Source organism: Ornithorhynchus anatinus, chromosome 7 (assembly GCF_004115215.2).
Source record: "Ornithorhynchus anatinus isolate Pmale09 chromosome 7, mOrnAna1.pri.v4, whole genome shotgun sequence".
Lineage (NCBI taxonomy): Eukaryota > Metazoa > Chordata > Mammalia > Monotremata > Ornithorhynchidae > Ornithorhynchus > Ornithorhynchus anatinus.
Genome location: NC_041734.1, coordinates 58794874 through 58816783, shown reverse-complemented (window position 1 = coordinate 58816783; position 21910 = coordinate 58794874). Strand labels below are relative to the sequence as shown.

Here is a 21910-nt window from a genome sequence, read left to right as displayed (position 1 = left end):
TGTTTACGTTACTCAGGAGCTACTTGGTGTTTTCTGCTTGGGACTGAGAGTCGGTTATCATCGGGATCAATATTGCCTCCCCTCCCAAGAACACGGTAATGTGGGTTTCTCTTTTCAGTACAAATACACTGAGATGGTGTAGAATGTGTTGGGAATCCAGAATGCACAACCTGATGGTAGCTGTCCCAAGAATAACTCAATTCCCCCCTCCCCACCCCATAGCCTATCCTTCTTTCCTTTACGTTCCAAAATGGAAAAGGTTGTTCTGGGGGGCTGAAGCTTATAGCCGCACTCAGTGTTCCCCCCGGCACGGGAAAGATTTTCTAACTCCCGTATTAATGGTGAGTTCAGTATCCGGCGAGAGCAGTATCCCAACCACAGAGACACTGAATGCCCAGAGTGTTCGTGGTTCCGAACGGCTTTCTCGGTTAGATTTCCACTGACAAAGGAACGGCTGAGAGAAAATGGGCCCCAAAGACGACCCATCTCCATCTCAATCTTCCTAGTCAGCTGCAGTGAGTTTGTTTCTTACTGCGAGAAGCAGATCCATCGCCCTGCTCTGGGTGGCCTTGTCCAGGAGGGCAGTAAATGTGAAAGTCGGCCCAGCCACGTGGTGTCCGTTGCTGTTTTCTGCCGGCAGGGCTGGTTCCCAGTACCGTCTCTTGGGGATTAGACATAGATGGGGCACGCCCTTCTGCACCCTCTGTGTGGGAGGACCCGTCCATCAGGCTGCGGGTGGGCAGAAACTGCCTTTTCTGGCCTGCTCCCAAGTCCCCTCTCGGTTTATGTCCTTTGTGCATTCATTCAATCATATTTATTGAGCGCTTACCGTTTGCAAAGCACTATACTAAGCAGGCACATTCCCTGCACACGACGAGGAGCTTACTTTGCCCTCGCTGTCGCTGTCTCTCTCTTCCCCTCCCCACCCCCCACCCCCACCCAAGTCTTGCAGGGAACTGAGAGTCCTGGATACAGATCTCTGGCCCGCCGGCCGCCCGAAGAGGGGCTCCGTTCACATTGAAAATAATGGCTGGAATGTCTAGACCCACTAAGAAATAAGATGTCAGTGCTATGGTATTTCCTGAAACACAACTGTGAGAATCACCCCTGTGAAACGAACGCAGCAGGACCAAATTCCCTTCCTTGGGTGGCTCTGGTGATACTGATCCCTTCCTACTGTCGGCCCAGACTGGGGTGGAGCATTTTGGCTCCCTCAGCCAAATATGCAGCAGGAGCTGCTGGTTTGCCTTCTCGACTTGAATGACGATAATAAAAGCATATGAACGATGTCAGCCGGACTCTCCTGTTATCCTTGAGGTGAATAAGGGCAGTGAGACCAAAACAAGTACCGACCTCCCTCATCCCAAGCACCTTTCTCAAACCTGAGCCTAGCGCAGGCTACTTTTTATAGTACCTAGAGTTAGAGTACACCTTTAAGAAGGGGATGTTGCAGAGGGGGAGGCAGCACCCCTTAATTTTTAAATAATTAAAACTTAATAATGTATTTAGTTATGTAATGACTGACTTAGATCTCAGTAAAGACACTTGGCTGTTGTAGGAGTAGGTGGGACACAGAAGGGATCAAAAAAAGCCACGCAGCTATGTAATGAGACAGCTAGATGTATCTGGCAGTATAAACCTGATAAAGGATGCTAGAAATGAATTGGACAGGAATTTGATTTATTTCCACGAGCTAATGGACTGAATTTAATCTGTGGTATTTGAGTGCTGGCTGTGTACAGAGGACGGTACTAAATGCATGGGAGAGTACAATACGACAGAGTTGGTAAACATTCTCTGCCCACAAGGAGCTTACAGTCTAGAGACCAGAAAAGACTTGATTATCTACAGAATTTAAAAGAGGAGCTTCAGGATATTTGCCAGATTTCTAGGGTGGGGGCATCAGTCTCACTTTAATCCGCAGTATCTGATGGCTTCCCAAATGCAAAGCCCCATACTAAAAAGAGGAAAAATGTATTTTCCACTGCCCTTGAGGAACATATAATCTAATGGGAAGGTATGCGGACATAAATTGGTAGGTAATAATAATGTTGGTATTTGTTAAGCACTTACTATGTGCAAAGCACTGTTCTAAGCACTGAGGGGCATACAAGGTGATCAGGTTGTCCCACGTGGGGCTCACTGTGCTAGTTAAAACAGTACGTGGTATGTTGTAAGCTCCTTGTGGGCGGGGATCGTGCAAGCCAACTGTCATACTCTCCCAAGCGCTTAGTACGATGTTCTTCACACAGTAGGCGCTCAATAAATGCCATTGATTTACTGATTGAAGAGGATGAGGATTGATGGGCTGCCCCTCTCTAAGGCGGGTCGGATCCTCGGCCGTGCAGAGACCTTATCGGGGGTGCGTGTTGGGAATCGCGGGGCCTGAATCTGCACAGTTGAGAGGTGACGTTATCTATCTGGATCTACATTAGCCCTTCTCATTCATTCAATCATATTTATTGAGCGCTTACTATGTGCAGAGCACTGTACTAAGTGCTCGGCATGTACGGGTTTTGGGCCTGAGTTCTTATTACAATAATGCCACAAGACAATCATTTTGCTACTTCTGACCTACGTTGTATCTACCCCAGGGCTTGGTACCGGGTTTGACACATGGTGAACACTTAGCCAGTACCAGTTAGTCTTAGCATCGTTATAACATTAGGTTCCTGGAGGTTTTTTAGATTGCGAACCCCCTGCCGAGGGGACGGGCCACGTTTAATTCCCACCAGGGGATCCTTTCCCAGCTCTTAGTACGGGAAAAGGTCCGTTAAGGATGCAAGAGATAGGATCATTTTGGATGAGTTTGTTCCAACGAGAGGAATGTAGGAATCAAAAAGCAGCAACCTATACAATCAGTTAAAATGACAGCAGCATGCTTTAGCAACTCCCAAAGGACCAAAAAGGGAAACGACTGTGGGATTGTGTAGGCTGCCCCGGGGGAGGGGTGTGTGTGTTTGTCTGTTTTCTGAAGCAGCGAATGTCCCTTGTATAAAATGAAGAAACAAACTTTGATGAGTCTCGCCCTGGCCGGCCAAGAATCCTGAAACTCAGCACAGATCTCGGAAAAGTCCTGGTCAACCCCTGGGCGAAGCTCAGAGGAGGAGGAGGCCAACCCAGAGCCCGGGAAGGGGTTTAGGGACCACAAGAGGCAGGGCCCAGAAAGAGGTGACATCTTCAGGAAGTTCCAACCAGCGCCGGGTGTCATTTGGGTTGCTCACCTCCACATCAAACAGAAACTCCTCACCGTCGGCTTTAAAGCTCTCACTTCGCCTCCTCCCACCTCACCTCGCTTACCGTCCTACCTCAACCCGGCCTGAACACCTCTTACCTCTAACGCTAACCTATCACTCCCTGTACCTCGATCTCGCCGCCAACCTCTCGCCCTTGTCCTGCCTCTGGCCTGGAACGTTCTCCCTTCTCATAGAATACTAATGATGATGGCGTTTGTTAAGCGCTTACTGTGGGCAAAGCACTGTTCTAAGCGCTGGGGGGGGATACAAGGTGATCAGGTTGTCCCACGTGGGGCTCACAGTTTTAATCCCCATTTTACAGATGAGGGAACTGAGGCACAGAGAAGTTAAGTGACTTGCTCAAAGCCACACAGCAGACAAGTGGGGGAGCGGGGATTCGAACCCATGACCTCTGACTCCCAAGCCCGTGCTATTTCCACTGAGCCACGCTGCTTCTCATATCTAACAGAAAATTACTCTCCCCCACTTCAAAAGTCTTTTGGAAGGCACATCTCTTCCAAAAGGCTTTCCCTGACTAAACCCTCCTTTCCTCTTCTCCCACTCCTCTCTGCATCACCCTGACTGGCTGTCTTTTATTCATCCCCCCGCCCAGCCCCCCAGGACTTCTGTAAATATCTGTCATTTATTTATATTAATGACTGTCACCCTCTAGACCTTAAGCTCGTCGTGGGGAGGGAATGTATCTGTTTGTTATATTGTGCTCTGCACACAGTAAGCCTTCAATAAATACAATTGACTAACTCCGTCCAAAAGGGGATAAGGAACAAATAGACCAAAGGATCAGACCGAAGGATCAGTCTCCTTCCTTCTCAGTTCTTGAATGAACAAGGGGCCTTGGGTAAAGTGTGAATAATAGAGCTGGGACCAGGCAACTCCCTCTGATGGTGAAAATAAAATAAAATACATTCGTTAAAATCCATGGGCAACCCGAGCCCTTCCCCAGTCAGGGTTGGAGAATTGTGAAAATTGAGAAGGGAGGAAGAAAATCATGAAACTCTAAACTTGGAAACAGATGAGTCAAGGGACCGAAGGAAAATAGGTGAGGTAAGGGAAAAACAAGAGCCCACTCTTAAAGGTTCTATTTAAAGAGTTGAGGGTTTTTTTATGGTATTTGTTAAGTGCTTATTATGTGTCAAATGCCCTTAGCATTGGGGTAAATAGAAATTAACCAGGTTGGACCCAGTCCCTATCCCGTATGAGATTCAGTCTGCGTAAGAGGGAGTCCAGGTGTTGAATCCCCATTTTGCAGCTGAGGAAACTGAGGCACGAAGAGGTTGTGGCTTGCCCAAGGTCACACAGCAGGCAACTGGTGGAGCCTGGATTAGAACCCAGGTCCTTTGGCTGCCAGGCCCATGCTTTATCCGCTAGGCCACGCTCCTTCCCAGTTGTAGTATAAAGACACCCGAGTCTGCCGTAGAGATGTGGTAGCGAGGGTGATGCGGAGATTTGGGGGGCAGTGAGTAGGGTGCCCCAAAAAACCTGCAGTAGAAGAATGAGAAATATGCAGGGCTTTAGGATCCAAAGGAGAGAGCCGGAGGGAGGTTTAAGGACTAATAATAATAATCATTCTGGTATTTAAGTGCTTACTATGTCCTAGGCACTGTACTAAGCACTGGGGTGGCTACAAGCAAATCAGGTTGGACACGGTCCCTGCCCCACGTGGGGCTCACAGTCTTAACCTCCATTTGTCAGATGAGGTAACTGAGCCACAGAGAAGTGAAGTGACTTGCCCAAGGTCACACAGCAGACAAGTGGCAGATAATCCCTGATTGTCCTAGGGATGGCCTGGCGTAAGGTTTGGGTTCAGTGTTACCAATCCCTAGGTGAGGTGGGACATGAAGCGACGTGGCTCAGTGGAAAGAGCCCGGGTTTGGGAGTCAGAGATCATGGGTTCGAATCCCGGCTCTGCCACTTGGCAGCTGTGTGACTGTGGGCAAGTCACTTCACTTCTCTGGGCCTCAGCTACCTCATCTGTAAAATGGGGATGAAGACTGTGAGCCCCACGTGGGACAACCTGATAACCCTGTGCCTGCCCCAGCGCTCAGAACAGTGCTCTGCACATAGTAAGCACTTAACAAATACCAACATTATTATTATTTGGGAACCTACGGGGTTTTTTTGTCTTTTATATATTGATCTGTACATTCAATTACTTGTTCAACTACTCCTTCCTGATGTAGTTGTGTTGCTTCCAGGTTTATACTTGTTCTTCCTCCAACTTTCCCTATCAATCAATAAATGATATTTATTGAGTGCTTATTAGATGCAGAGCACTGTACTAAGCGCTTGAGAGAGTACAGTACAACAGAATTAGCATTCATTCATGCAATTGTATTTATTGAGCGCTTAATGTGTGCAGAGCACTGTACTAAGTGGTTGGAAAGTACAATTCAGCAATAAAGAGAGACGATACCTGCCCACACGGGGCTTACAGTCTAGAGAGGGGGAGACAGACATCAAAACAAGTAAACAGGCATCAATATAAATAAATAAAATTAGAGATATATATATTTATACACAAGTGCTGGGGCGCGGGGAGAGCAAAGGAATTGGGGCCATGCCGAGGAGAGGGGGAGCTGAGGAAAAGGGGGCCTTAGCCTGGGAAGGCCTCTTGGAGGAGGTGAGCCTTCAGTAGGGCTTTGAAGGGGGGGAGTGTGATTGACGGATTTGAGGAGGGCGCACACATTCCCCGCCCATAGCGAGCTTTCAGGCCAGAGGACTAATTGTGAAGAAATTTCTTTCTGCCTCCTCCATTAGATTGTAAACTCCATGAGGGCCGAGAATGTCTTGCTGCCGTTCAACGATCCAAGTGCTTAGAACAGTGCGTAGCGCTCGGTAGGCGCCAAATAAGTGCCGCTGATTGATCGATTGCCTGAGGGAGAAGCACCGAAAGCCGTCCTCAAGTTAGTATGTTTTGAGTTGAGATGAATGAAACAACATTTCCAAATATATATCCTGTTTCGTCTTTACAACGCGTCGGTTTCAGCTCTACAGCATTAGCCTCCTTTTCTCTAGACTGTAAACTCAGCGCGGGCAGGGAACGTGCCCACCGTCTCGGTTGTTCTGTTCTCTCCCAAGCGCTTAGTACTGTGCTCTGCACACAGTAAGAGCTGAATAACCACCACCGATTGATTATGGCACTCGCTCCATTCATTCATTCATTCATTCGATAGTATTTATTGAGCTCTTACTATGTGCAGAGCACCGAACTAAGCGCTTGGAATACACAATTCGGCAACAGATAGAGACCGTCCCTAGCCACTGACGGGCTTACAGTCTAATCGGGGGAGACAGACGGACAAAAACAAGACAACTTAAGCACGATAAATAGAATCAAGGGGACGTACACCTCATTAACAAAATAAATAGGGTCATAAAAATATAGACAAATGAGCACAGTGCTGAGGGGAAGGGAGAGGGGGAGGAGCAGAGGGAAAGGTGGGGGAAAGGGGTCTTAGCTGAGAGGAGGTGAAGGGGGGGCAGAGAGGGAGCAGAGGGAGCAGAGGGCAAAGGGGAAGCTCAGTCCGGGAAGGCCTCTTGGAGGAGATGAGCTCTCAGTAGGGTTTTGAAGAGGGGAAGAGAGTTAGTTTGGCGGAAGTGAGGAGGGAGGGCGTTCCAGGGGTGAGGGCTGTGGAGGGGCAGCCAGGAGCCTTGGGGAAACGGGGAAATAATCTTAAAAGCCACATTTGGAGAGCAGGGGAAAAGAAAAATATTTCAACAAGGACAGTGGAGTGGGAAAGCCCAAGGGCTGGAGTCACCTGATCTCCAGGGGCAATTCCCCGGGAGGGTCCAGAGTCCATTTCATTTCTGATGAAATAAAGCCAGCTACCCTATCATGGAATTTTTCTGAAAATACAAATATACCAATGCAGCTACATTGGTAATCTCTGAAGGAGTACACAATTCTGGGTAATTTAGGTAAAAATAGGCCATCGCCCTGATTCACAAACCCCTTTGTTTCTCGGAGAAAATTGATTCCTACAGTGCTACAGTATGATTTAAGAGACAGTTTTCCGGAACCGATTATACGGTAAATCTGAATACTGCCTGAACTGAACCCATTTAATCAATCGACCAATAAATGGTATTTATTGAGCGCTTACTCTGTGCAGAGCACTGTGATGAATGCTTCTGAGAGTACGCTACAACGCAATTAGCAGTCACGTTCCCGGCCCTTAAAGAGTTTATTCATTCAATAGTATTTATTGAGCGCTTACTATGTGCAGAGTACTGTACTAAGCGCTTGGAATGGACAAATCGGCAACAGATAGAGACAGCCCCTGCCCATTGACGGGCTTACAGTCTAATCATTTACAGACGAGAGGGGCAGATGAACATGAAATGAATATGAATATAAATACAATATGAAATTAAATATATAATTTAAAGATATGTGCATTACAAAATGTATAATATACCATTTAAAGATATACACGTAAGTGCTGTGGGGTTGGGGGTGGAGTGATTATCAAGTGTTCAAAGATCACAGATCCAAGTGTATAGATAAGGTAGAAGGGAGAGCAGGCCAGAGCAATAACCAATTTACCTAAAGAGCATCTATATTCCCAAATGAAAAACTGGGAAAGCGAAGATGGCCAAAGGATCGGGAAGGCAGAGCCCTTTTCATTTTAATAATACTGCCGAATGGGATACTAACTTGTCTGGGCCTTCCTCGATCAATCAGTCAGCGGTAATTATCAAGAAGCAGCGTGGCTCAGTGGAAAGAGCATGGGCTTTGGAGTCAGAGGTCATGAGTTCGAATCCCAGCTCTGCCCCTTGTCAGCTGTGTGACTGTGGGCGAGTCACTTCACGTCTCTGGGCCTCAGTTACCTCATCTGTAAAATGGGGATGAAGACTGTGAGCCCCACGTGGGACAACCTGATTCTCCTGTGTCTACCCCAGCGCTGAGAACAGTGCTCTGCACCTAGTAAGCGCTTAACAAAACCCAACATTATTATTATTATTATTATCGAGGCCTAAAGAGGAGAAACGGAGAGGCAGCGTGACGCCAGCCTCTCGGGGAGAAACTAGAACTCCTGACTCCGGTCCCGTCGGCGTGACTGTAATTTGGGTCACTTTTTCCTCTGTGACTCCATCTCTATAAACCTCAAGGAAGCATATCCACCTTGTTCCTCACCAACCTCGGGGTGGAGATGTGAAAGAGGACTGTGTCGGTGCTTTGAGCTCCGCTGGAATGTGGGAGGGAAACCCACAGGACGGTCATTACTGTGGAATGGGTGGGGTGTTCAAAGGACTATTTAATCTTTGCATCTACGGTGTCGACTGACTTCCACAGGCAGATCGGGTTTGAGGAGTGCGGGGTCCGAGTCCCGCGCTAATGGATCCTTGGACACTAGTCCAGGAAACTTGGGGAACCCTCCAGGGGCTGTGGACATTGCAGTGCATTTTGATATGAAAATAATACCTCCAGATGATATGGAAATAAGCACCTGTTATTTATTTTTTTTTAATTAAAAAAAAATCCCGGCTCTGCCGCTTAGCTGCCGTGTGACTGTGGGCAAGTCATTTAACTGCTGTGTGCCTCACTTCCCTCATCTGTAAAATGGGGATTGACTGTGAGCCTGACGTGGGACACCCTGATCACCCTGTATCTCTCCCAGCGCTTAGAACAGTGCTCTGCACAAAGTAAGTGCTTAACAAATACCCACATTATTATTACATTATTATTAAAGCAAGAGCCCGGTAGCCTTTTATAAAGGCCTACAGAGACCGAACTCTACGCGTCGTTAGACCTTGTAATAATGCTGGTTTTTGTTAAGCGCTTACTGTGTGCAGAGCACTGTTCTAAGGGCTGAGGTAGATCCAGGGTAATCAAGTTGTCCCACGTGAGGCTGTCAGTTAATCCCCATTTTACAGATGAGGGAATTTAGGCCCAGAGAAGTGAAGTGACTTGCCCACAGTCACACAGCTGACAAGTGGCGGAGCTGGGATTCGAACCCATGACCTCTGACTCCCAAGCTTGGGCTCTTTCCACTGAGCCACGCTGCTGAGAGAGGAGCTGAGGAAGGGATTTTCTTTTTTGTTCTCCTTCCTACTTAAGACTGTTGAGCCCCATGTGGGACAGGGACTGTGTCTGACCTGATTAACTTCTATCCACCCCCAGCGTTTAGAACAGTGCTTGCCGCTCAGTAAGCACTTAACGAATACCATCGCCATTATTATAGAGAAGCAGCGTGGCTCAGTGGAAAGAGCTCAGGCTGGGGAGTCAGAGATCATGGGTTCAAATCCCGTTCCGCCGCTTGTCAGCTGTGTGACTGAGGGCAAGTCACTTCATTTCTCTGGGCCTCAGTTACCTCATCTGCAAAATGGGGTTTAACTGTGAGCCTCACGTAGGACAACCTGATGACCCTGTATCTCCCCCAGCTCTTAGAACAGTGCTCTGCGCATAGTAAGCGCTTAACAAATGCCAACATTATTATCTTCGGGTTTGATTACCCACTGCATCCGTAGTTGGCTCAGTGGAAAGAGCCAAGACTTGGGAGTCAGAGGTCATGGGTTCGACTCCCGGCTCCGCCACTTGGCAGCTGTGTGACGGTGGGCAAGTCACTTAACTTCTCTGTGCCTCAGTCACCTCATCCATAAAATGGGGATTAACTGTGAGCCTCACGTGGGACAACCCGATGACCCTGTATCTCCCCCAGCGCTTAGAACAGTGCTCTGCACCTAGTAAGCGCTTAACAAATACCAATATTATTATTATTATTAGTTCTTTTATTTGGGAACAAACTTCTAGTATTTGAATATGTTCAAGATCACCCGTCCCGAATTATTCTAACATCAGAACTCTAGACTGTAAGCTCCTCTCTATTCAATCGTATGTATTAAGCGCTTACTGTGTGCAGAGCACTGTACTAAGCGCTCGGGAAAGTACAATTCGGCAGTAAAGTGTGACAATCCCTGCTCGCAAGGAGCTCACAGTCCAGGGGTGGGATGTGGGGGGAGACAGACATCATACAAATAAACAGGCATCAGTATAAATAAATAAAATGACAGATATAAAATAAGTTCAGTGGAGCAGCGAGGGGAGGAAGAGCAAAGGGGGCGATTCAGGGTGACGCAGAAGGGAGTGGGAGATGAGGAAAAGTGGGGCGTAGTCTGGGAAGGCTTCTTGGAGGAGATGGGCCTGCGATAAGGCTTTGAAGGCGGGGAGAGTCGATGTCTGGTGGATTTGAGGAGGAAGGGCCTTCCAGGCCAGAGATCAGTGGCAAGACAGACTCTCTAGACTGTAATAATTATAATAATAATGATGGCATTTGTTAAGCGTTTACTATGTGCCAAGCACTGTTCTAAGTGCTGGGGTAATAATAATAATAATGATGTTGGTATTTGTTAAGCGCTTACTATGTGCAGAGCACTGTTCTAAGCGCTGGGGGATACAGGGTCATCAGGTGGTCCCACGTGAGGCTCACAGTTAATCCCCATTTTACAGATGATGGAACTGAGGGATATTATTATTATTATTATTATTGTTATCGTAATCAGCATCATCATGATGATGGCATTGGGGAAGCGCTTACTACGTGCCAAGCACTGTCCTAAGCGCTTGGAATGTTCGGATGATGGAATGAATGGTTCTAGCGTAAGGTCCCAAGTGCCGAGGACAGCGCTGTGCACACGGTAGGCGCTCAGTCGATACGATGGAATGAATGAATGGTTCCAGGGTAGAGTCCCCAGCGCTTAGCACAGTACTGTGCCCCCGATAGGCGCTCAATCAATAGGATGGAATGAATGAATGGTTCTAGCGTAGAGTCCCAAGCGCTTAGCACAGTGCTCTGCACACGGTAATCGCTCGGTCAATACGATGGAATGAGTGAATGGTTCTAGCGTAGAGTCCCAAGCGCTTAGCACAGTACTGAGCACGTGGTAGGCGCTCAGTCAATAGGATGGAATGAATGGTTCTAGCGTCGTGTCCCAAGCGCTTAGCACAGTGCTGAGCATACAGTAAGCGCTCAGAATACGATGGAATAAATGAATGGTTCTAGCGGCGTGTCCCAAGCGCTTAGCACAGTGCTGTGTCCCCGATAGGCGCTCAATCAATAGGATGGGAGGGATGAATGGTTCTAGCGTCGAGTCCCAAGCGCTTAGCACAGTGCTGTGCCCCTGGTAGGTGCTCAGTCAATAGGATGGAATGAATGAATGGTTCTAGCGGCGTGTCCCAAGCGCTTAGCACAGTGCCGGGCACACGGTAGGCGCTCAGTCAATAGAGAAGCAGCGTGGTTCAGTGGAAAGAGCCCGGGCTTGGGAGTCAGAGGTCATGGGTTCGAATCCCGCCTCTGCCCCTTGTCAGCTGGGTGACTGTGGGCAAGTCATTTCACTTCTCTGGGCCTCAGTTCCCTCATCTGTAAAACGGGGATTAACTGGGAGCCTCATGTGGGACAATCTGATGACCCTGGATCTCCCCCAGCGCTTAGAACAGTGCTCGGCACATAGTAAGCGCTTAACAGATACCAACATTATTATTATTATTATTAGAATGGAATGAATGAATGGTTCTAGCGTCGGGTCCCAAGCGCTCAGCACAGTGCTGAGCCCCCGGTAGGCGCTCAGTCAGTAGGACGGAGCGAAGGGCAGCGCGGCGGCGCCTCCAACCCCGCGCCCCCCCCTCCCCCCGCGGCCGGCCCCGCCCCGCCCGTACGAACGCGCCAATAGCCGGGCGCGCCGGGCCGAGGCGTCCAATGGGAGGGGAGGGGGCGTGGCTCCGCCCGAGGTGGGTCCAATGAGGAGAGCCGGGGGCGGGGGCGCGGCCGGAGGCGGACCAATGGGGGATCGGGGGGCGGGGCCCGGGGCGCGGCCGGATTATATAAGGCAGAGCCCGGCGCGCCGCCCTCCAAGGGCTCTGTTGGCCGAGACCCGTAGCGCGTCTGCAGTCAACGTTTGCCTTGCCTTTTCGCCTCGACAGCCATGGTGAGCGACACGCCAAATTCTTCTTATTATTATTATTATTACTATCATCGTAATCATCATTATGGCATGGGGGAAGCGCCTACTCTGTGCCAAGCACTGTTCTAAGCGCTGGAGGGGAAAACCGGGTGAGGAGGTGGTAATAATGCTGGTATTTGTGAAGCGCTTACTCTGTGCCAAGCACTGGTCTAAGCGCTGGGGGGAAAACCGGGTGAGGAGGTGGTAATAATAATAATAATAAGGGTGGTATTTGTGAAGTGCCTACTCTGTGCCAAGCACTGTTCTAAGCGCTGGGGGGAAAAACCGGGTGAGGAGGTTGTAATAATAATAATGGTGGTATTTGTGAAGCGCTTACTCTGTTCTAAGCGCTGGGGGGAAAAACCGGGTGAGGAGGTTGTAATAATGTTGGTATTTGTGAAGCGCTTACTCTGTGCCAAGCACTGGTCTAAGCGCTGGGGGGAAAACCGGGTGAGGAGGTTATAATAATAATAATAATAATAATAATGGTGGTATTTGTGAAGCGCTTACTCTGTGCCAAGCACTGTTCTCAGCGCTGGGGGGAAAACCGGGTGAGGAGGTTGTTATCACAAATGGTGGTATCTGTGAAGCGCTTACTCTGTGCCGAGCACTGTTCTAAGCGCTGGGGGAGATACAAGGTCATCAGGTGGGGCTCACAGTTAATCCCCATTTTACAGACGAGGGAACTGAGGCACAGAGAAGTAAAGTGACTTGCCCACGGTCAGACTCCCAAGCCCGGACTCTTTCCACTGAGCCGCGCTGCTTCTCTAATAATGTTGGTATTTGTGAAGCGCTTACTATGTGCAGGGCACTGTTCTAAGCGCTGGGCGGGGGGGGGGGGGGGAACCGGGTGATGAGGTTGCAATAGTAATAATGTCGGTATTTGTGAAGCGCTTACAATGTGCAGAGCGCTGTTCGGATACAAGGTGATCAGGTTGTCCCACGTGGGGCTCACCGTTTTAATCCCCGTTTTACAGATGAGGGAACTGAGGCACAGAGAAGTGGCTTGCCCAAAGTCACCCAGCTGGCAAGCGGCGGAGTCGGGATTAGAACCCATGACCTCTGACTCCCAAGCCCGGGCTCTGGCCACTGAGCCACGTTGCTTCTGGGGCTCACACCCGGGAGGCGCTCAGTAAATACGACGGAATTCATTCATTCAATCGTATTGATCGAATGCTTACCGTGTGCAGAGTACTGTGCTAAGCGCTTTGGGACACTACGCTATAACTGTTCATTTCATCCTATTTACTGAGCGCCTACCGGGCGCACAGCACCGTCCTAAGCGCTTGGGAGGCTACACTGTAGCTTTTAATTAAATCGTATTGAGGGAGCGCTTACCGTGTGCAGAGCACTGTGCTAAGCGCTTTGGGGCACTACACTGTACCCATTCATTCCATCGTATTTACTGAGCGCCTACCGGGCGCACAGCACTGTCCTAAGCGCTTGGGAGGCTACACTATAACTTTTCCACGGGCTTCGGAGTCAGGGGTCATGGGTTCGAATCCCGGCTCGGCCACTTGTCAGCTGTGTGACCGTGGGCAAGTCGCTTCACTTCTCGGTGCCTCAGTTCCCTCATCTGTAAAATGGGGATTAAGAGTGTGTGAGCCCCACGTGGGACAACCTGATTCCCCTGTGTCTACCCCAGCGCTTAGAACAAGTGCTCGGCACATAGTAAGCGCTTAACGAATACCAACGTTATCATTATTACGATGGAATGAATGAATGGTTATAGTGTAGTGTCCCAAAGCGCGTAGCACAGTGCTCTGCACACAGTAAGCGCTCAGTCCATACGATTCAATTAAAGGCTGTAGTGTAGCCTCCCAAGCGCTTAGGACAGTGCTGCGCACCCGGTAGGCGCTCAATAAATACGATGAAATGAATGAACGGTTCTAGCGTAGTGTCCCAAGCGCTTAGGACAGTGCCCTGCGCACAGTGAGCGCTTAATAAATACGATCGATTGAGTACGCGGGGTCAGCTCGGCCCCCTTTCTGCTCACGGTGCGCTTAGAGATTCCCTCCCCGCGGGAGTGAGGACTGTATTGTATTCATTCCGTCGTATTTCCTGAGCGCTTACTATGTGCAGAGCACTGTACTAAGCGCTTGGAAAGTACAATTCAGCAACAGAGACAATCCCTGCCCAACAACGGGCTCACAGTCTGTTGTTCTCTCCCAAGCGCTTAATACAGTGTTCTACACACCGTAAGCGCTTAATAAATACGATTGAGTACGCGGGGTCAGCTCGGCCCCTTTTATGCCCACGGTGCAGTTAAAGACCGCCCCCGTCCCCCCGGCAGGACTGTATTGTACTCCCCCAAACGTTTAGTACAGTGCTCTGCACAGAGTGCTTAATAAATGCGATTGATTTGAGTGAGCGGAATCAGCTGGGCCCCTTTTCTGCTCACAGTGTGCTTAGATTCTTCTCCCCTCCCCCCCCCGGGACTGTATTGTATTCCCCCAAGCGCCTAGTACAGTACTCTGCACACAGTAAGCGCTCAGTAAGTGCGATCTACTCCCCGTCTCTCCTTCCCTGTCCTCCATCCCTCTCCCGTACCCGGGGTGGGAAATGAAGGAGCGGTGGTGGGGGGACCCGCTAGAAATGGCTTTCTGGAAGGCTGCGGTTATTCCCGCCTCCCAAACCCTCCACCCCCAACACTCCTCCTCTTCCTCCTCAGCCCATTCATTCATTCAATCGTATTTATTAAGCACCTACTGTATGCGGAGCACTGTACTAAGCGCTTGGGAAAGTCCAGTACGACGCGTGCCAAACGAAAGAATTCATCCACCGTCTAAACAGTGGAATCTTATCGATTCCGTAGTGCAGGAGGACGTCAATCCATCGATCAGCGGCATTCGTTGAACGCTCGCTGTGTACAGAACTTGGGACCCCCCCAACTTTAGCTCCTCCTCCTAAATCGACCTGTCCCGAGCGCTTAGTACAGAGGTCGGCGCACAGTGGACTCTCCAAATAAGTTACCGATGGATCCAGCTTATTGGATTGGAGGTCCCTCGGGGTGGGGGGGCCTTTGGAGGCGGATCCCTGCTGAGCGATCCCTGCTTGAGAAGCAGCGTGGCTCAGTGGAAAGAGCACGGGCTTGGGAGACAGGGGTCACGGGTTCGAATCCCGGCTCTGCCGCCTGTCAGCCGTGGGACCGTGGGCAAGTCGCTTCGCTTCTCTGGGCCTCAGTTCCCTCCTCTGTAAAAGGGGGATGAAGGCTGTGAGCCTCGCGTGGGACAACCCGATGACCCCGTATCTCCCCCAGCGCTTAGAACAGTGCTCTGCACAGAACGCTTAACAAATACCAACATTATTATTATTATTATCCCCCGACACCCCCCTCCCCGGCCCCCCGGATCTCCGGCTCGCTTCCGGGCTGGGAGCCCCGGACTCCTTCCCCGGAGCCTCCAGCAGGGTCTGCCCCGGCCCCGGGGGGCTGCCGGGGTTTCCAGGGGAGCCGTGGCCTGCTTGACCTTGACCCCGACCTGGAGCTCAGTGACACCCCCTTGAACCCGCCACTCTGTGGGGCTCCGGGGCCTCTCTCCTCGGGCCCGGTGTCGACCCTAGCCCCGGGCCTGCCGTGCAGGAAGCAGCCTTGACCTGTGCCCTGTTTGGCCAAGCCTGGCCGGGTTAGGGGTGGGGTCGAGCAAAGGTGGACGTTCTCCATTTTGGCATCGCCGTCCCCTCTCTGGGTCGGTCACCCTGCTGTCTCGATCGCCCTGCTCTCACCCAACTCGCTGCAGGGGGAAGGGACGCCCTCCCCCCCGGACACTCAGCAGACACCGTGCCGGAGAACGAAGCCAAATCCCAAACTTCACCCCCTCCTCCCCGGTCCGACTCGGCCCCGGGGGATGGGTGTGAGTGCGTGGGGGGGCTGGGGGAGGGGGTTCCGGCCATCGTCTTTTGGCTAGATGTTCGGATTCTTCCACTCTGGGTCTCCAGGGCGCTTGGGCGTATTTGTTCTCTGTCCCGAGTTCAGTGTGAACTTCCCCTCCCCTCTCCCTCTCTCTCCCTCAAACCCTTGCAGCGCGAATGCATCTCTATCCACGTCGGCCAAGCCGGAGTGCAGATCGGCAATGCCTGCTGGGAGCTCTACTGCCTGGAGCACGGCATCCAGCCCAACGGCACCATGCCCGGCGACGCCACCCTCGGGGGCGGGGATGACTCGTTCAACACCTTCTTCAGCGAGACGGGGGCCGGCAAGCACGTGCCCCGGGCCGTCTTCGTGGACCTGGAGCCGGCCGTCATAGGTAACGGGGTGTCTGGACGCCGAGGTGGTCTGGGGAGATGTGGCGGGGGGCGGGCCGCGGGCCTCCGGAGGGAGGCCGGGTCCGCGAGCGCTCCCGGAATCCGAGCGGCGTGCCAATGTTGCCGCTGCCAAGGACCACGCGAAACCTGGCCGCTTCTGTCTCCGCTCCGCTTGGGGACTGGGCACCGCTGGAGGTCCCGGGCGGTGAGGGGAGGCGAGAGGAGACGAGGCCCTCCGCGGAGCTCAACGGCGTGGAAGCGGATGTCAGAATTAGTCCCGTGATCCCCGACGACCTCGGGGCTTTACTGGGATCGCGACGGAGAGTTGGGGGAGACCGAACAGAGTGGGGCGGGGGCAGCCGGAGTATTCACTCTGGCCCTCGGGATCACTTCCCATCCCTCCCCGCGCCCACGAAAGCTCCGGGCCACGTCTCCGCGGGGCTCCTGGGAGCGGCGCGGATCCCGTAAGATGGCTGCCACTTAGCTCTAATCGAAACAAGATCCTTTGCGGTCGGCAGGCTGGCTGGAACTCAGAGACGCGGGCGCCTCTTCCCTCTCCCGCCCCTTTGCCGTCGGCTCTTCCCTCCTCCCGGGGCCTCTTGGGCCCGGCCTTCCTCAGCATCCTGCCCCCTGCCCCCGCGCTTCCTGCCACCGGCAACGGCTCTGACTCGTAACTCCGGCTCTGAGATCAATGGGTTAGGGGCTTGATCGCGGGGTTGGTGACTTCCTAGCCACCCCTGCCCCTAGGCCCCTCGGCCTGAGTTTCTCGCGGAAGCAATCTATCTCTAGATCTCCCTTAATCACTCAGGTACCCCAGCCCCGCAGCATTTTCATACGCATCCTTTAATCCGCTGGTTTTTTTCCCCGTCTGTAACTTACTTTCCTGTCAGCCTCCCCCGTAGCCTGTAAGCTCCTTGAGGGCAAGGATCGTGTCTACCCGCTGTGTTGTACTTTCCCAAGCGCTTAGCACAGCGCCGCGCACAGAGTAGTCAATAAATACTGTTGATTAGGCTCGAAGAAGCCCGGATGCCCCCAGGGGATTCGGGAGACCCACCCCCTTCCCTGGGCTGCCCCCTGAAACTACTCTCTCCGTCTCTTCTCCCCCTCCACCAATCCAGATGAGGTGAGGAACGGGATCTACAAGCAGCTGTTCCACCCTGAGCAGCTGATCTCGGGGAAGGAGGACGCGGCCAACAACTACGCCCGGGGCCACTACACCGTCGGGAAGGAGATCATCGACCTGGTGCTCGAGCGCGTCCGGAAGCTGGTGAGCCGGGAGGGCGATCTGAGCGCCGGCGCCTCCCCGGCTCAGCCCGTCTGTCTGCCTGCTGTCCACCACCCCCGTGGGGCTTGAAAGCCACAGCTATCTTCGGGGTCTGGAGGGTAGATGGAGGCCAGAGGAGGGGAAACCACAGGCAGCCTCGACCTTCCTCCAGCTCTTGCTCTTCGTATCCTCCCTGGGGTGTTTTACCGAAACACTTCCTCTTCTTCCCCTTCTGCCGGCCTCTGGGAGGGTGACCAGGTCAGGGGAAGGCCAGCTGCGCCGCTCGTTCCACGCCCTTCCTCTGGGGTCCCCAGTGGGGCCCCTTTTGCGGACCCTCTCCGGGGCTTCCTTCCCGCAGAGGGTGGGAGCGGCCTGGCTCCTTCTCAGGCGGGGACCGATCCCGACTCCTTTGGGGTTGGAAGGGAGGTGGGCTGCAGGGAGTCTGAGCAGAGACCCTGGCGCTCTTGACGCTGACCAGAAGAGTCCTCGCCACCCTGGGCAGCCAGTGGTGCTCGATCCCTGTTCAGTTGGGTTGGGGGGCATTTAGGAAAGCCCCGCCCTTGGCAAGAAGTGGGCTGATCTCTTTGGGGTTAGGGATCCCCAGATCTGAAGCTCAGCCCAAGCCGGACGGAGCCATGTTTGGCCATGTCTCCCTCTGGTCGGTCAGGGTTCAAGTCCCATCCCACCCTGGGGCAAGGCCCCCCCCCACCCTTTCTGTGCCCGCACCTCAGCGTCAGGCGCTGAGCTAATCAGATTAGACCCCGTCCCTGTCCCGCCTGGGGCTCACCGTCTTCATCCCCATTTTTCAGATGAGGTAACAGACGTGGAGAAGTGAAGTAACTTGCCCCGGGTCACACAGCAGACGAGTGGAGGGATCGGGATCGGAACCCAGGTCCTTCTAGCTCCCAGGCCGGTCTTCTTGCCACTAGGCCAGGCTGCTTCTCACTTTCCCGGGGAAAAGACCGACTGAGTGACCCCAGCCGGGTGCCCCGTCCGCTCGCCGGTTCCCTCGCGGGTTCGCCGGAAAAAGCCAGGGTCAGGCCCGTCTTGTGTGCCAGGAGGGGACTCCTGACTTCCAGGGGGCGCGGGGGGGATTGACGGTTGACCTGCTGCCCCGTTGACCCTCCTGTTTCTCGTCCCTCTCTGCCAGTCAGACCAGTGCACAGGACTCCAGGGTTTCTTGATCTTCCACAGCTTCGGCGGGGGCACCGGCTCAGGCTTCACCTCGCTGCTGATGGAGCGGCTCTCGGTGGACTACGGCAAGAAGTCCAAGCTGGAGTTCGCCATCTACCCGGCCCCGCAGGTGTCCACGGCCGTGGTGGAGCCCTACAACTCCATCCTCACCACCCACACCACCCTGGAGCACTCGGACTGCGCCTTCATGGTGGACAACGAGGCCATCTACGACATCTGCCGCCGCAACCTGGACATCGAGCGCCCCACCTACACCAACCTGAACCGCCTCATCGGCCAGATCGTGTCCTCCATCACCGCCTCGCTGCGCTTCGACGGCGCCCTCAACGTGGACCTGACCGAGTTCCAGACCAACCTGGTGCCCTACCCCCGCATCCACTTCCCGCTGGTCACCTACGCGCCCATCATCTCGGCCGAGAAGGCCTACCACGAGCAGCTGTCGGTGGCCGAGATCACCAACGCCTGCTTCGAGCCCTCCAACCAGATGGTCAAGTGTGACCCGCGGCACGGCAAGTACATGGCCTGCTGCATGCTCTACCGTGGGGACGTGGTGCCCAAGGACGTCAACGCCGCCATCGCCGCCATCAAGACCAAGCGCACCATCCAGTTTGTGGACTGGTGCCCCACCGGCTTCAAGGCAAGTGGCAGAAGGGTCGGTGGTGGGATTCGGGGGCTTCCCCGTCGCCCCGGTCCGAAGGGCCCGAAACTGCCCTGATGGTGCCAGTCTGAAAAGGCGGCCCTAAAACTGAAGTAGGCCCAGTTTGGCTCTTGGTGGGGCCGGAGAAAGATCTCGGTGGAGGACGGGGAGGGGTTGCTAGATTGTAGATTCAGCGGGGCCTAGTGGGAAGAGCACGGTCCTCGGAGACCGAGGACCTGGGTTCTAATCTCCCGGCTCTGCCGCTTAGCTGCTGCGTGACCTCGGGCAAGTCACTTAACTTCACTGCGCTTCAGTTACCTCATCTGTAAAAGTGGGGAGTAGGGCTGTGGGACGTGGGACCGTGTCCAACCCGATTTAACTTGTATCTACCCCAGCACTCGGTACGGTGCCTGGCACAGAGTACGTGCTTAGCAAGTGCACTGTAGCCTGTATCTCACATTAAGCTGAGCCTCAGGCCCTCTTCCTTCCTGGAGGAGGTTTCCTGAGGGCGAGATTAGTAAGAACCCAGTGATGCTGAACGATCACAGATATGTCAGTCATGTCAGTCGGTCTTTAAGTACCTACTGTGTACACAGCACTGTATTTAGCATTTGGGAGAACCGTCATCTAACATAACACACATTCCCCGTCCACAGTGAGCTTAACGTTTACAAGGTTATCTCTGGCTTGGCACTGAGAAGACTGAAGTAAACCAGTTGGACATAATCAGAGAGGCTTAGCCCACTGCCCCTAGCACACAAAAACAGAGAACATGTCTACCAACTCTACTCTGCTGCAGCTTCCCAAGCGCTCAGTACACTGCTTTGCACCCAGGAAATACTTGGGTGCTTTGCACCCAGGAATACCACTCATTGACAGCTGTGGGTCCACCGTGCTTTCCCATCATCCTCTCACTGGCCCTCGAGGCAGGATGACTTTCCCGCGACCTCTCAATTGAGGCTGCAGGTTGGATCAGGACCCCGGTCCCAGATTCTCAGCTGGGACCTCTCTGTCCCACCAGCCGGCTTCTTTCCCTTCTGGGCTCGGCTGTACAAACGGCCACTTGCCCGGGGTGAGTTTGTGCTGGGCTCGTTCAGCCAGCTGACTAAGGGTATCTGAGTACTCAGTGGGCGCAGAGCACCTTACTAAGTATTCACGATACTCCCCGATTCAAGAAACCCTGGGCTGGGCAGTGCGGAACCTACTCGTGGGGCTGTCACTGGATCTACCTAGGGAGTCAGAGGGGACGAGGGGGGTGCAAGCCCAAGGTCCGTGGCCAGTCCTCCCGTGAAAGGGAAAGCCACATCTCAAGGGAGAAGCCTGACGTTCCCTGTCCCTGGAGCCGGCCTGTGCTAACTTTCTGCCTTCAGCAGCCTGCAGGGTGGGAAAGGGACACTGTGACAGATGGGCTCCTGTGTCCTGGAATCAGCAATTTGTGTCGCATCTCTAAAGAAGCCTCCACCGCCCCGGGGAGAGGGGATAAGCGAGGGCCAGATGGCCGGTAGCTAAGCTGTCGCCGCACAGGAAAAGAGGTTAAGACCAAGCTCTCCGAAGCCGTAATCTGCCGGCCTTGGGCGGGCTGGCTCCGCGCCTCCTGGTGAAGTAACTCTGCGTTCTTTGTATGTCTCTCTCTGTCTCTGTCTCTCAGGTTGGCATCAACTACCAGCCACCCACGGTGGTGCCCGGTGGGGACCTGGCCAAGGTGCAGCGGGCAGTCTGCATGCTGAGCAACACCACGGCCATCGCCGAAGCCTGGGCCCGCCTGGACCACAAGTTTGACCTGATGTACGCCAAGCGGGCCTTCGTGCACTGGTACGTGGGTGAGGGCATGGAGGAAGGAGAGTTTTCGGAGGCCCGGGAGGACCTGGCTGCTCTAGAGAAGGACTACGAGGAGGTGGGCACGGACTCTATGGACGGTGAAGATGAGGGCGAGGAGTACTAGGTGGGGATGGATCCCTCCCATCTCACCCCGCAGCATCTCGGCCCGACCGGCCACCCTGGGAAGACCTGACCTCTGACCTGTCTTTCCCTTCTGGAAATAAACACATCAGCCCACCCCTTGGCTCTCTTGGTCTTGGCAACTCATTCGCTCCCTGCGGTTCACCTCCCCTCCCTCCCTCCCTCCAACCCCAACCCCTAGGACGGAAGCCAAGTAAAAGCCTTTGACTTTGCTCTCCTGAAAACACGGTCGCCCCAAGCTGGGATGGAGACAGGCACGGTGTGTTTGCGGAGTGGATGACCCAGGGTCTGCTCTAGAGAAGCAGCTCGGCCTAGTGGAGAGAGCGCAGGCCTGGGTTCTAATCCTGGCTCTGCCGCTTGCGTGCTGTGACCTTGGGCAGATCACTGCATGTCTCTGGCCCTCGGTGGCATCATCTG

The 21910-nt window shown here is 53.2% G+C and overlaps 1 protein-coding gene across 3 annotated transcripts; it reads left to right on the top strand.

Annotated features, from left to right (window-relative positions):
* The first annotated feature begins 5 nt into the window (after window positions 1-5).
* On the top strand, window positions 6-21596 carry LOC100077627 (tubulin alpha-8 chain). Of its 3 annotated transcripts, none has more exons than XM_029069026.1 (5): window positions 6-95; window positions 16219-16441; window positions 17558-17706; window positions 18854-19534; window positions 21183-21596. In XM_029069026.1, exons 2-5 carry the CDS (start codon window positions 16321-16323, stop codon window positions 21474-21476), a joined length of 1245 nt encoding a protein of 414 aa, XP_028924859.1. In that variant the 5' UTR covers window positions 6-95; window positions 16219-16320; the 3' UTR covers window positions 21477-21596. The 3 variants fall into 3 exon arrangements, with proteins under 3 accessions (XP_028924859.1, XP_028924857.1, XP_039768437.1); XM_029069024.2 differs by lacking the exon at window positions 6-95 and adding an exon at window positions 12110-12182; XM_039912503.1 differs by lacking the exon at window positions 6-95 and adding an exon at window positions 16028-16048.
* The last annotated feature ends 314 nt before the right edge of the window (window positions 21597-21910 follow it).

Coding starts and splice junctions, on each gene's coding strand:
- LOC100077627 (XM_039912503.1), top strand. Junction 16,442..17,557: donor CCTGGAGCCGGCCGTCATAG/GTAACGGGGTGT, acceptor CCACCAATCCAG/ATGAGGTGAGGAACGGGATC. Junction 17,707..18,853: donor TCGAGCGCGTCCGGAAGCTG/GTGAGCCGGGAG, acceptor CCTCTCTGCCAG/TCAGACCAGTGCACAGGACT.